The sequence below is a fragment of the Gossypium arboreum genome, chromosome 5 (assembly GCF_025698485.1).
Source record: "Gossypium arboreum isolate Shixiya-1 chromosome 5, ASM2569848v2, whole genome shotgun sequence".
Taxonomy (NCBI): domain Eukaryota; kingdom Viridiplantae; phylum Streptophyta; class Magnoliopsida; order Malvales; family Malvaceae; genus Gossypium; species Gossypium arboreum.
In genome coordinates, this window is record NC_069074.1 from 32,484,368 (window position 1) to 32,498,860 (window position 14,493).

Genomic DNA, 14,493 nt, shown 5'->3' on the forward strand with positions numbered 1-14,493 from the left:
GGGTTCCTACACCGTCCACACAACTTATGTTGGTTCATTCTTTCCCAAATATCCATATTATTACGTATTCTGCTCGAGTAAGGTCAACCTTTTGGCTTGCGATACAATTTTCTATCCAATAACAACTTAAATGAAACAAGCGATACACACGGCCACTTACGTTCATCTGGGACCGGTGGGAATACGTGTCTCTACACATTGTACATGTATTGTATTTTGTACACTTCGTCAACATATCTCATTGGATCCAAACGGAGGTTCTGACAAGCTGCAATTGCATGAACGCATGGATAACAAAGTATGTCAAACGTCCCACAGTCGCAAGTCCTATTTCTCAGGTGTATATAATATTGCCCTTCGGTAATACCTTGGTTGGGTCTGTCAAACTCCGTCACACGTCATAATCATGACACACTATGTGCATGATGTTGGCTCAGTCTTTGCCTTGTTAATTTCTTGTAATACCTTCCAAAACCATACATGGTCTCCCTGCATTTGGCCTTTATAACTCGCTGCTCGCTTTGGAAATAGTGCCGCCAAATGAAAATATGTCTATCACACAATCAAGGTTATCGGCAAATGACAAGTTCCTTTTAAAACAGAATTTATGCATTCAGCCAGGTTTGTGGTCATATGACCATATCGTAGGTCGCCATCGTATACTTGTATCCACTGTTCGAAAGGTTTGTTACAGAGGTAGCCTGCGCCTTGTTTGTTAACTGAACACAAAATCCCCAACATCTCATGAAAATGATTATTATTGATCTCGTACCCTGCCAAAATAAGTTGATAGTGAAAATTACATACCACTATTCCATTTAGAATAAATTGAATATTACAAACAAAATTATATTAATAGAGATTAAATACTCATGTTGGTCACTTGTCGTCCTTCAGTAGTAGGCCGATATTGCCTGTAATAGTTGGACGCAACGTACCTTAAACAATGTCGATGGTGTGTAAAATCCTATAGGCTTCCCTGTCGCTCAATTGAGGCTAGTATTCCACTTCCCCGATCTGATATAATGCAGATATCAGGTTGGGGGCATACATGCCTCCTTAACCTAAAAAGAAAAAAATCACAGTCATCACCTAACTCCCTCGGTGTTATTGCAAACGCAATTAGAAGAATTCTCTTACCGCCATCCTATACCACAACTAGCAATAGCGGATGGGTATATCTACCATACATAAAGGTACCGCCAATTTATACTAACGGCTTGTAGTATACAAATGCGTCCTGACATTGCTTAAAGCTCTAGAACAGACGCTTGAACACTTGGCATCCATGGAGTAATTAGTCATTGTAGTACACAGGGATCGTTTCAAGGTTTGTTATGTAACCTAGGACGTACCTCTCCAGCACCTAACACCACTGCCACACCTCATTATATGAAACGTCTCACCCACTATGCATCTTTTCCAATGCCTTCTGCTTAACTATCTAAGCTTTATGGTAAGAGGGTGGCTACGAATATTGGCTACGAATATTGGCAATTAAGATCGACATAGAAGTTCTACGATCTGCCTTCACCATCGTTAGTATTAAGCTAGCTATCATACCTGAATCCATCTTGGGATGATCTTGTAAAACACCTGTCAACGAAGTACGTTAAATAATGCAACATTAAGTAATAACATTATTATTCAAAAACCCTAAACACCCAGTTATACTGTACCGGTAACACATGTATGTGGACATTTGTACTTTTTATCTCCTACAAGCCTGTCTTTTTCCTAACCGAAGTCATGATTTTTCATGAACATGTACCGTCTTACACTACACACTTGGCCTCGAACTTTTCGAATTTGGATTTAACTACGTTATAGTTAACCCCATGATTAATGCTTTGTTGTTTCAATGCATCAAGAAAACTATCCTTACTGGAAAACTCCTTACCAACTTCCAATTCACCCGAATCTAATGACGAACTTGTACGATCACACCTTCTATGGAGTAGATCTGAAAACTCCAACGAATCATCCGTCGATATATCAACATTATGCATGTGGAGTGGAGGCAAGTACGCCCTAAATCACGGATCTTCTTCTTCTTCATCTGAACCCCCTTCAACATCTTCAAGTTCAGATGGAACAGGCTCTGATTCAGAAAATAATGCTACTTTTGCACCATCAGGGCTGGGCTCTCAAGATGGATCCACATTAAACTCATCATCCAACCCACCATCATCTGCAACGTACGAGGTCCCCTCACCAGTGGACATTGTAGGGAGTATATCATCCCTTTTTTGTAGATATTTCGTAATGTCCCCAATCAGATGTGGATTGCAAACTACTAGAAGTTGATGTCATTCCCCAATACGTATTTCCAACATCGAACATCTACCCACCAATGTGCATGTCCCATCCACTAACCGAGTGTCGTGCAAAAGTTGTGTATTCTATACTGCCACCAAACACGAGCGCTTTTGTGTTCTGCCTTCCACTAACGGAGTGTCGGGTAAGGATCGTGTATTTCTCTCGAACAACAGTAGATGTTTAAGTCTCAAATGCTTCATTTGGCGATGAAAATTGTACATATAACTCAAGATAGGGTGATCCACTGGTGAGTTAAGTCTGCACCATCGCCTCCAAGCAATAACCACCTTTGATATCAAATGAGTCATATGTCACGGGATCAATCGAAGCATAAAATTGATACTTAATAGAAGAAACCCTCATTGGCGTTGTTCCGAAAATTTTGTGCCTAATTCTTTTACGAAGTTCTATCAAATCTATGTTTTGATTAAAAACCAGTCGCATTATGTTCTCTGATAAAAAAAAAACGTCGCTATCGGTGTCACGGACCTCACCATCATTGTAAATAATAGACCTCACCATCATTGTAAATAACAACACTAATACGTTCACCCATCTTCAATTTCTATTCTGCTTAGCCTCTCTAATTTTTCTTGCTGTAACTTATGCAACCTGAGAATGAAATTTGGCTCATTTATAACCTTAGGCCCAGGATATAATTACCGGATGTGTTGTTTGCAATTATATTTATAACTCCTTAACTAAATTATAAGAAATATTAAATGAATTTATTCTTATTGTTAAAATTTATAATAATAGATATATAATATACCCTAAGTACAAAAATATAAAACAAAAAAAAAATTCTCTTTTACTTTTTAATATTCCCCTCTAGAGGTGTTCATGGGCCGGGTCGAGTTAGGTTCAGGTCGGGCTCAACTAAAAAATCATGCCCATTTATTGGGCTCGAGCCTTTTTTTTGTCCAAACCCATTTTTCGGGCCTATATTTTTACCCAAACCCTCTCACATTTCGGGCGGGTAGCCCGGCCCATGCATACCTCTATTCCCCTCCCTTATTTTTTTTTTGCATAATACTAAATTTAATCCTCAATATTTATATTTTCTATTATTTTGACCCTTATTCCTTTTCTAAGCTAAAATTGGTTATTAATCTTTTGAAAAAGAGTCAAATCGTTTTTCTTTAACGAAATGTTGACCAAAACATTTATTTTGCAACATTATTAGTGTGGCAATCCATGTGTAATTCATGTTAACATGATACTATTTGACTTATATGTCAAATCAATAATTAATTTAAAATTACAAAAATAAAAATGAATCAAATTTTTTAAAAAATTGTAAGAACATAAAAACTAAAAAATAGCTTGACTATAGCAATTAAAAATTAACATTTTAGTCCGTATTTTCATTTAAAAATCATTTTAACTCTTTTTCAAAAGGTTGATAGGCAAATTTAACTCTTTTTAAATGTAGAGTGCCAAATTAAACTAAAAAAAGAAAGAAAAGAAAAAAATTAAATTGATAAAATATATAAAAATTAAGAGCCAAATTTAACATTATAAGTTTGATTTTATTTCATTTCATTCTCATATCCTAACTAGGGATGACAACGGAATAAGGCGGATACTGCCCCAAACCCACCCGGAAATTCCATACCGGACCCTCAATCTCCACGTGGAAAGAGTAAACCCACCTTGACCCACAACCCCAAAATTTTATAAAAAATGTAACCTTGACCCAATCCCACTAGAATTTATTTCATTTTATTGCATCAAACAAATTTTTAATTATAAAAGAATTAAATCAATTTGTTTGATATACTATTTTTTTCTATAAAACAGTTAGCAATCTTTCAATTTCAAGTCATTTTCTAGTATGTTAATTAAATCATATTGATAGAATAAATATTGTTAAATAATTATAATAAAATAAAATACTCAACTCCAAATCTAAACTTATATAATAAAAGGAAACCTAAACTCTAAAGAAGGAGCTTCTTCTTCTATTTCTATTTCTTCTTTAAAAGAAGCGAGTATCATTTTCTCTCATTTTGGGGCCTTCATATTTATTTTTGTTGATTTTTGTATCTATATATATATTTTTATAATTATAAGTATGTGTATAAGGATGCAAACCTTTGATATTAGCTTACTGAATTATAAGAGAAACTCAATCCTATTAAAATTATTAAGAGAAAGGCAAGCACAAAAGGATTTTGAGCTCACTTAGAGTTTTTCTATTAAATTTTTTGAGGGGTTAAATTGAAATTAAAACAGAAATAAATTTATAAATATCTCAATCAACTCAATCTAACTAATTCTTAAAATTAATCCAACCTAACCTGAGCTCAATTTTACGAATTTGATGACCCAATTTTGTACTATTCCATTCTAATATATAAATCAAACTCAACGTACCATAGATTCGATATTTTAAATCAATGAAAAAAAAGTTTTTGGTAAGTGGCCAACAAAAATATCTACATCATTAATTACCAAACAAAATCAAAATCAAATATTGAGGCATGCTTTAAAGGAAAAAAATACATAAAATCAAAATTTAAAGATAGTGCCAACATTGAAATCATTAAAATAATAATAATAATAATTAAATTCATATTTTTAAAGTAGAAAGTTTGGTAACACAAATTGATATAAAGAGAGAATGTTGCATTGCTTGTGAAAGTGCCATTTGGCAATGGGTCTTATGATTTCCAATAAGGACAGCTACGAGTAAATCTGATCATATTAATACAATATGAATTTCATTATAACCACCAATAAAATATATCAATATTTTTATAAATTAAAATATACCATATTTTGTAAACAATATTTTGTATCCTGTTTAAAATGTGTTTAGTATTGAAGTTGAAATTCAGTTTTTTAGCTAAATAAAACTTTCAAACTAAAAACAATATTTTTAAATTGACTTTTCAAACAAAAGTTTGAAATTTTAGATTATGTTAGGTTTTTGAAATTATTTTCATTTTCATCTTTAAAAAATAAACATGTTTAGTAAAGAGACGTAAAACTTATTTTTAATAATGAAAATATGGCTGATAACTATTTTTCTATAATATAAACTTAAAAATAAAATATAACATCATATTTATATGAATTTGAATCTTAGTGCTAGATTTAATATATCTTTTTAAAATTAAAAATATTGTTGCGTTTATATGAATTTGAACCATGGTCAATTCATTTATATCTCTTTTGGTTAAATAAATTAGTTAATACATATGTTTTAACATGAGGAAATACTAGTACACTAGAATAAACGATCTATCTTTTATAGATAGATTGTTAATCATGTAATAAACATATATTATTTTTCTTATTAAAGTGTTAAATAAGTAAGACATAAGTATTATTCTATAAAATATCAAATTTATCCATAAATCCATCACCTGTTTAAATAATTACAATATAACAACAATTGAATCGGTACGTCATAAATCTCAATCCAAGAATTCAATAGTAGACATAAAAATATTCACTTTGACGTATAAAAATGAATGGCTGCACCATAAATTTGGTTCTTGTTTATCTGTTTATTTCCAATTTTACTACCAAATTATCTCTTAATTGCTCTAAAAAGGTTTAGATCAAACATAATTTTCTAAAGTCAAAATATAAGTAAACTAATATTTAAATTTAATACTTAAGGGTTTGATTCTATTGTCAGAATCAATGCTCAATTACTTAAAACACCAAAATACGAGTTATTAATATTTAAATTTAATAGTCATTTATTTGAAACAATTTGATGAATAACAAGAGAAGAAAAAAACCCAAAATAAGATATGAAGAGTGTTGAACTCTTAAAATATAATTTTCAATAAATCAAGAAAATTTTGTCTATTTGGAAAAAAATGTTAAAAGAAAAAAACCTTAAAACGTATAGAAAGAAAAAAAATCAAGAACCATATATCTAGATTCAAGAACACAAACGATAACAAGAGTGAAAAGCAAAAGTTTGATTTAAAGGTAATGCACGTGATTTAAGATTTATTAATGATGTATTAATTTTTTTAAAACCAAAAACGGATTATTTTAAATTAATGTATTAAGAGGTATATTAAGAGGTATTTTAAATTAATGTTTTAAGTAAAAACATTATTACACAGCAGTAATTAAAATAGTAATTGATTTAAGTAAAAAATTATTACACAACAGTAATTAAAATAGTAATTTAGATTAGATCTTGAATTTGTAAAATCTATCCAATACAACTTCTTCTTCTTCTTTTTAAAACTTTTATACAGTTTCAATGAAATTAATTATTATATAAACAACAATAATCAAAATATTTGTAATTGAACAAAAAAATCAAAATATTTGTAGACAAATGATAAATTAATATTTATTTATAAAAACAAAACCAAAACACGAGCTAAATAGCATAATTCGATTTAAAATCTTAATTATTTATCAAAATATTAAAATTGAAATTTTAATATATATTTAAGGCAAAAAGAAAAAGAAAAAGAAACACATTCACAATACTGAATAACTAATATACACATTTCTAATTTTCTCTCAAGCTTCTTGCTGGTGTGCGGGCTATGGAGAGTTGATAAATCCTTTGGTTTTCTTCTTTGATTTCTCAATCCAACTTCATCAAGCTTCGTTTTCCTGCAAATTCATAGCTTTCGATCTCCATTATCTCTAAATCCAAGTGAGGATTTTTATTTTTATATTTTTTTGAATTTCTTCCATTCTTGTTTTTTCTTGATTTTTTAAAGGTATTTATTTTATTGGTTGACAGTTGATTTTCTGCGTTTCTGTTTTGTCTTTTAATAAATAGAAATCCTCAGCTTTTAGATCCTCTTCTGGGTTTTTCTTTGTTTTTCATTTAGATTTGTTTCAATAATTTCCTTTTTAACTCTCATTTTAAAGCCTTGGATTTTTGTTTCTTCATGCAATAAGTTTATCATTTTCTTTTTAATGTTCCAACAATCTGAGGATTTAGTAATGCTTATGATTCTCGGAAATTGTTTGTTCTTTATTTGGTGAACGGATTATAACATGACAGCCCTTAAATTTTTTTTTCAAAAATATTTGGTAATTTTCACATCAATTATTTATTTTCTACCCCCTCCCTCCCAGTTTTAGTGTATCTGAGGTCTGATGTGCTTCATTACTATTCTTTCAAGTTTTTCCTTTATGCCTTCTGTTTTTTTTTTTTTAAATGATTGGTGAAGTGTGGATCCTTTCGTAATTTTAGGCTTCTTTGTTTTGTAGGGGAAAAAATGCACTTTCTTTTGATCTTTTGAGGTGGAATTTGTTACGTTAGTCTTTTATGTGTGTTAGTTTATTCCATACAGAGTTTGGGTTCGAAGAACTTTGAATGATAGAGGAGTTTGCGGTCTGCCCTATGCATGTATGCATTTATTCTTGAAATGAAATGTATTTGATAATTTCTTCACTTCTAAGGGAAGTAGAGAATTATTCATTTTTTTTTTTAAATATATATTGTTAGATATATGAGAAAGATGTTTTCGGATCATCTGGACTGAAGGGAGTTGAAATGAATGAATGGGTCTAATTTCAGGTTCTAAATTTTGTTGCTGACTGGTGAAGCTTCAGGTATGCGGGCAGGTGGCTTTCAAGTTGACTTTAGGACTGATATAGTCCTTTACCTACAAATTTTTGTTTGAGAATTTGGGGTAAAAGTTGCTTTAAGTAAAAGTAATTACATGGGAATTCAGACAATGGGGTCTCAAGGTGATAGTGGTAGTAATGGAAAACAGTTGCAATTCCAGCAGTTAACTCAGCAAAATTCGATGTATAGCCTCACATTGGATGAGGTACAAAATCAGCTGGGTGACTTGGGAAAACCTCTGAGTAGCATGAACCTAGATGAGCTTCTCAAGAATGTATGGACCGTGGAGGCTAACCAAACTTTCGGTATGGACTCTGATGGCACCATGCTGACCAATCAAGCTTCTCTGCAGCGTCAGGCGAGTTTGTCATTAACTGGTGCTTTGAGCAAGAAGACAGTTGATGAGGTTTGGAGAGACATTCAACAAAGCAAAAATGATGGGGAAAAGAAATCTAGAGAAAGGCAGCCTACCCTTGGAGAAATGACATTGGAGGATTTTTTAGTGAAAGCTGGAGTTGTTGCTGAAGCATCTACGGACGGAGACGCTGGTGCTTCTATTGCTGGGGTAGATCTAAGTGTTGCACCACAGTTTGCGCAGCAAGGTCAGTGGATGCAGTACCCACAGCCACAATATCACCATCCTCAACAAAGTATAATGGGGGTTTACATGCCATCCCAGCCTATGCCCCGGCCATTAGACTTAGGGACTGCTGCTGTAATTGATGTCTCGTACCCGGAGAACCAGGTACCATTACATTCGCCTTTGATGGGAACATTATCAGATACACAGGCATCTGGAAGGAAAAGAGGTGCCTCCGAGGACATAGTTGAGAAAAATGTTGAAAGGAGACAAAAGAGGATGATAAAGAATAGGGAATCTGCTGCACGTTCACGAGCAAGGAAGCAGGTTGGCTTTTTTTATTATTTTTCTCTAAAATGTGACACTTGACAGTCACACTATTCTTTTTTGTTTCTTTTTGTTTTTACTTTGAAATGTTTAAAAGATGTTTATAAACAGGCTTACACTAATGAACTGGAGAACAAAGTATCACGTCTAGAAGAGGAAAATGAGAGGCTGAGGAAACGGAAGGTTAGATCTGTCTTACAAGACACTTTCTGATTCATTTACATTCAATTGATGATCTTGAAACGTTTTACACTTAAGAAGATAATAGTTTCATTTTCTTTTCCAACCTGTTCTTTGAAGAAGAGGATAAATTTGTTATTACTCAAAAGTCAAAATTAGTATTCTGTCTTTGTGTTTCCCAATATCTATTTCCTTGTGTCAATAACCTGTTACACTATGTTTATATTCTATCCAAAATCGAGTTGTATATCATCAAACCATTTTATTGCATTAAATACCTTCATGTCCATAAATAAGGCCAATGGTTGATATTAAACACTCCAACTGTTTAGAGAATTGAACTCTTTTGCCTCTTTATGCGAATTTCAATTGTATGATATTTATGGGATCACCAAGTATACAATCTGTCAATATATTCTTCCAAATCAGATCAGATATCATCAAACCATTTTATTTCTTTAAGTGCCTTCATGTCCATAACTCTTAGAACTTAAATGTGGCCAATGGTTGATATTAAACACTCCAACAGCTTACAGAATTGAATTCATTTTCCTCTGTATGTGTTATCAGTTGTATAATATTTATGGAATCTCCTAGTTGGTTAGCAGATGTTTTTCATACAATTAGATCATGATGCTGCCTTGTGTTGTTCCCTTTTCTCATATAACCCAAATAGAATAAAATATTGTTCAGCCTGACCCGAACTTTGATTCAGATTCCAGTTAAATCAAAAAAATCCTGCTTTAATGCTAACACGTTGCATTCCTTGCTATCCCCTTATCATATACTAGCAAACATGGGAACTGCAAAGTCTATGCGTTCACCCTGTTGGTTATTAAGGCTATCTAATGTCTTTTCTCAACACCATGAACTGTGCATGATGTAGCATTTTTTTCGTTTATGATAAACCAGTCTGCTATAGAAAAGCCAGGTTCTTAGCCATCATCTATCTCTATAGCTTCATCTTCCTTTTTGTGTGATAATTCCGTTGAAGACTTCCTGTAGACTTGTTTAACAGATATCTTCCTTTCGTTAATATGAATTCCATTGCCAGTGAATGCTAAAATGAAAATTTTAATCACTACACTTGTTATCAAGACATAGTCACTCTTGCATGCTTGGTTTAAGACTGTTAAGGCATTCAACCTTGCACCAATTTAATATGACACGAGAACATTCTCGAAAGTTAAATACCGTGGATAACACAAACTGACACTCCCATTAAGTCCCAGAATCGATACTATAGACAAATAGGCCTGTCAAGTTGACTATGGAAATGAGGTAGCAAATACTGGCAGAAATGGGGCAACGAAAACTTCTGGCTGTGATTGCATGCTAAAGCATTCAACTTAAAATTGGATGGTCATAGGTCAGCATCCACCTTGAATCCCAGCTAGCCATAACTAAATTTGTGTGACCGCATTATAGAGACCATTATCGTGAATTGCTTTAGGATGAACTGTTTTTTCGCAAGGTAGCTAGAGGGATGTTTACATGAATTTAACCATAAGATTGGTAAATCTTGCTGCAGAACAGGTTTCACGTATTGTAGAATATAACCATGACCCAAAGAAGACATTTTGGACAGTAAAATTGTTTGTCTCAAACACTGAAATCCATAATCTTAGTAGGAGCCCATCTGTTGGGTGACTTAATTTAAGCCAGGTTAAATCCATTTGTGTCGTGTTCTTATGTTTCTCTAGTAAATAGTAGGATATAGGGTTGTTGGTGTTTGTTAAGGTGGTGTTATCCACTTTCGGTAAGTTGTTGGTTTTCTATGGTCTTATATTTACAGTCGGGTCCACCGCCTATTACCAATTGATTTTAAGTTGGATGCTTTAACATGGTGTTAGAGCCTTGGGTCAGTTATGTTGTTGATCCTACTGAACTCCGTGTGAGGTTGACAACCCTTGGTGCAGTTGTCCACTTGTAATCCCTGTTAGCTTCATGTGAGGGGAAGTTTTAAGTGGTTTATCCACATCTGTTAAGTATTGGGTTCTTGTGGTCTTATATTAAAGTTGGCCCTCCACTTATTGCCAAAATGGGTTTTTTAGGTTTGATGCTTTCGCTCATTTTTTTTAAATGTTAGGTATATCTTGTTAAATATTAATGCAAACCCTTTAACCATGAATAGTTGTGTTACTCCAACTTTCCATTTTTTTTCGAAGTACCTGTATTTGTTGCATATTCCGACATGGTTGTGGAGATATGATCCTCCATAGACTCTCTAAGCACATGGAAATGTTGAGAAAAATTAAGAAAACCTGTCTCAGGATACATACCCGTCCCTTACACTTACACTCAAGTCCGAGTAGCATAGAACCTAAGATCCTTGATTTACTGTGAGAAGCACAAGAAACAACTGGAGACGGCATTGGTTTCCTTGTTTTTGTGTTTCCAGCCCTCAAATCTTAACTCCTTAAATATTTTCTCTGATTCAATTCAGCCTGAAAATGATACCGCACATATTACAACTGCATTTGCTTCTGCATGTAGTTTTCATTCATGGTTTCATACATGAAAATTTTTACAAGTTTCACTCATCACTACTGCATACGATTTGTTTTCATTCTTGGTTCTGGGATTTTATATTCTCAGGAGCTAGAGAAGCTGCTGCCGTCCGCACCTCCTCCCGAGCCAAAATATCAGCTTCGTAGAACATCATCAGCCCCGTTCTAACAATCCCGTAGCAGCTAGTGTGAAAGTTTTGCATATACAAACTAGCTTCTGGAATCTGTTTCTGGTTTCAATTGAGGTATAAGGTTGAAGTCAATGCATCTTCCAGAGGCAGCCATTGTTTCATATGCCGGTAACGGTTGCTTCCCTCTTGTAAGAGTTTTTCTTTCCCCCTTCATGTATTTACTTTTTTACTATGAAATTAATTCAACTGGTAAGTTTTATCCCTAAATGTGTAGTTGTGCGCCTTTTCTTTTTTTTCTTTTTTTTTTTTAATTTCCTTTTGAAATTAAATGTGTAGTTTTGTCCCTAAAGGTACAACATATTATCATAAATAAAGACCAAGAGCCAAACCCATGTAGCAGGTGGCCACGACCAGCCCCCAAATCACCAGGAAGCAAATGAGATCCCACCAGGGCCTCCTCTAAGAATGGCAGCTTTTGCCAATTTATCTGCACTCCCATAAGCCTTCCTCTTAATGTAAATGATTTCCCGGTAAAATTTCAGTCCTCACCGAATGGTAATTATTAAATTCATTAAGTTTTCGTAATTATTAAATTCATTAAGTTTTGTTATTTTCAAAATCTGATGCATCAAATATATTATCATGTGTTATATCATATTAGCATATTATTTTTCATTACTCATGAAAAATCCAATTAAATGATTAATAATGATCATTTGCATCAAGATTGAAATTTTAAAATTCGAAAAGTATGGTTTTAGGATAATCCATTAATTTTTGCAAAAAGTAGTAGAATTTAACCTTTAATAATCATTCTCAATAATCAATCTAGCACCGCTAGCCCGTTACAAGCAACGAAGATATCCAAAGCTTCCTTTTAACAGCTTGTAACTCAGAAATCAAGGGGTCACAAACACCAATCACAATAGAGAAAGTAAAAAGGGTAGTACCATTATGATCGGATAAAATCCCTGAAGACCAGCTGGTCCAGGGTTAATTCTAACCGGGTCAACACTAAATTTCAAAGTCCGTGGAGCGGACGACATCCGAAGGGAAGATAGAGACCGCCTTGTCGACTTGAGCATCCTACGAAATTTATGGCATAAAAGGAAATCATTCAAGGAAAGAGTAGCTTTAGGCCATTTTGCGTTACTCCACCATACTATTCTCATCAAAGTAAGGTCGAATAAATAGTTAATATCAACGACCCTCCCCTTGGAAACAAATTCATTCCAAAAAAAAGACAGATAAACCAAGAGATCGTTAAAAAATGCCACCTCCCATACCTTAGCCCATCTGCTCAACCTACCAGCTTGGACTCAAGCATCAGGGAACAACCGAGCGTTACAGGGGCAGGCCCAATTGACATTCCAAAGGGCCACCTATCTCTGCAAAATTCACCACGAGATCTCACAATTAAGGCAGAGATGGACAACCGACTTAAGAGCAAGATGGCATAAACTAAAAATGATCATTGCATCAGAAACAACCACACATTTAGCAAATTCCACTTTTGTAGGGAAAAGAATTCAATCTTAAGAGGGGTAAGACCAATCCACAGCTTCCTCCAAGCAGTACAAGATACCATCCCCTTTGAACACACCAACCTGCAATAATCTTTAGACGAATAAATTCCTATTGATGAATCGTAGCACCTGATGCAATCAGCTTGCATGGACCCAAAATTGAACCCTTCCAACTAGAGCTTCAAGGCTTCCCACTGATTCAATTCCCAATCATAGGGAGTTCTTCACAAACAAATGCCCTGCTTCTAGCTTCCATTCTCCTATCTTCCTAACTCACAAACTTTTCCCACCTTATTAGACACCAAAGCGAAAATCCTAGGCAAAGACTTAAAAAAAGCTTTGGTGTGCTGGTAGTTTAACGAACATATTATAAGAGGAAAGCAAGGCTAAGGGAAAAATCAACACACAATATTTGGTAACGCAATTCGAATTCGTCAATCCTACCCTACAGAACCTCGCTAATGATTTTATTTAACTATTGCCCGGATCACCTATTGGCTAAAGTTTAATTTACGCTTACAACAATGATAATTATAGCCCAAACTCGTTTAAGTTTACTCTCCAAGCAATACCTAAAAAAAAAAATAGTGCAAAATTACAGAGCAAAAAGTAACAACTACGACAGCTTCTCCAAGTAACTTGAAAAGATAAATCAACATTTAAAATAAAGAAATTATCCACACAAAAATCCCCCCTTTAAATTTTGAATTAATGCTTCCTCTCCAAGTAAATTCAAAATAAGCTTCAACACCAAGTAAGACCAAGTCACCAAGTAAAAGGATAAGGTTATCTTTAAATCAATCTCTTCTCTTTCTTCTCCCATTTGAAAATTAAGCTCCCAACAATGTTAAAATTAAACCAAGAAAAAAACAAAGTTTATTTGTTGATAGGAAGTTAACCAAAATTATCCAAGTAAAAAATGCCAACAAACTTATTGTACTTTATCTGTCCCAAGTGATGTCCTACCTTATTGTCTTAAGTGTTATTCAAACAAGAAATGGAACAATGACACCCCAGATAGTTAAAGTTCCAACAATCTGCCCTTTAACATTTTAACAAAACATTTCAACAAATGATTAGACAATAGTTATCGATCTCCCCTTTTCGACATGCATCATATTATCCCCTTTTCCACAATGCTTGCAAATGGGTTTGTCTACATTTCGAACACTACTAGCACTCGCTACTGATGTAGCTTGAGTCTTTGAGTAATTTTTTTTGGACACACATTTTCTCGGATTTCCGGTAGTAGTACAGATTGGCTTCTAAAATCCCTCGTTCTTTTAGACGGAGAGTAAAAAAAGTTTTAGCCATGCTAAGCTTCCCGGTATCCTCACTTTTAGCCTTA

General features: G+C 33.7%; 1 protein-coding gene across 7 annotated transcripts; it reads left to right on the top strand.

The window, feature by feature from the left end:
* The first annotated feature begins 6,776 nt into the window (after positions 1-6,776).
* Positions 6,777-12,274, top strand: LOC108489946 (ABSCISIC ACID-INSENSITIVE 5-like protein 2). 7 transcript variants are annotated; one of them, XR_001872060.2, is made up of 5 exons: positions 6,777-6,964; positions 7,841-8,798; positions 8,910-8,981; positions 11,577-11,807; positions 11,956-12,274. XR_001872060.2 is itself a non-coding variant. In XM_053028952.1 (4 exons), the coding sequence occupies exons 2-4, from the start codon at positions 7,986-7,988 to the stop codon at positions 11,655-11,657; spliced, it is 966 nt and encodes a 321-aa protein (XP_052884912.1). In that variant the 5' UTR covers positions 6,777-6,964; positions 7,531-7,985; the 3' UTR covers positions 11,658-11,886. The 7 variants fall into 7 exon arrangements, 3 of the variants coding, with proteins under 3 accessions (XP_052884912.1, XP_017650199.1, XP_017650197.1); XR_001872061.2 differs by having other exon boundaries at positions 11,970-12,274; XR_001872063.2 differs by having other exon boundaries at positions 11,577-11,787.
* The last annotated feature ends 2,219 nt before the right edge of the window (positions 12,275-14,493 follow it).

Coding starts and splice junctions, on each gene's coding strand:
- LOC108489946 (XM_053028952.1), top strand. CDS start 7,986: ATGGGAATTCAGACAATGGGGTCTCAAGGTGATAGTGGTAGTAATGGA. Junction 8,799..8,909: donor GTTCACGAGCAAGGAAGCAG/GTTGGCTTTTTT, acceptor GTTTATAAACAG/GCTTACACTAATGAACTGGA. Junction 8,982..11,576: donor AGAGGCTGAGGAAACGGAAG/GTTAGATCTGTC, acceptor TTATATTCTCAG/GAGCTAGAGAAGCTGCTGCC.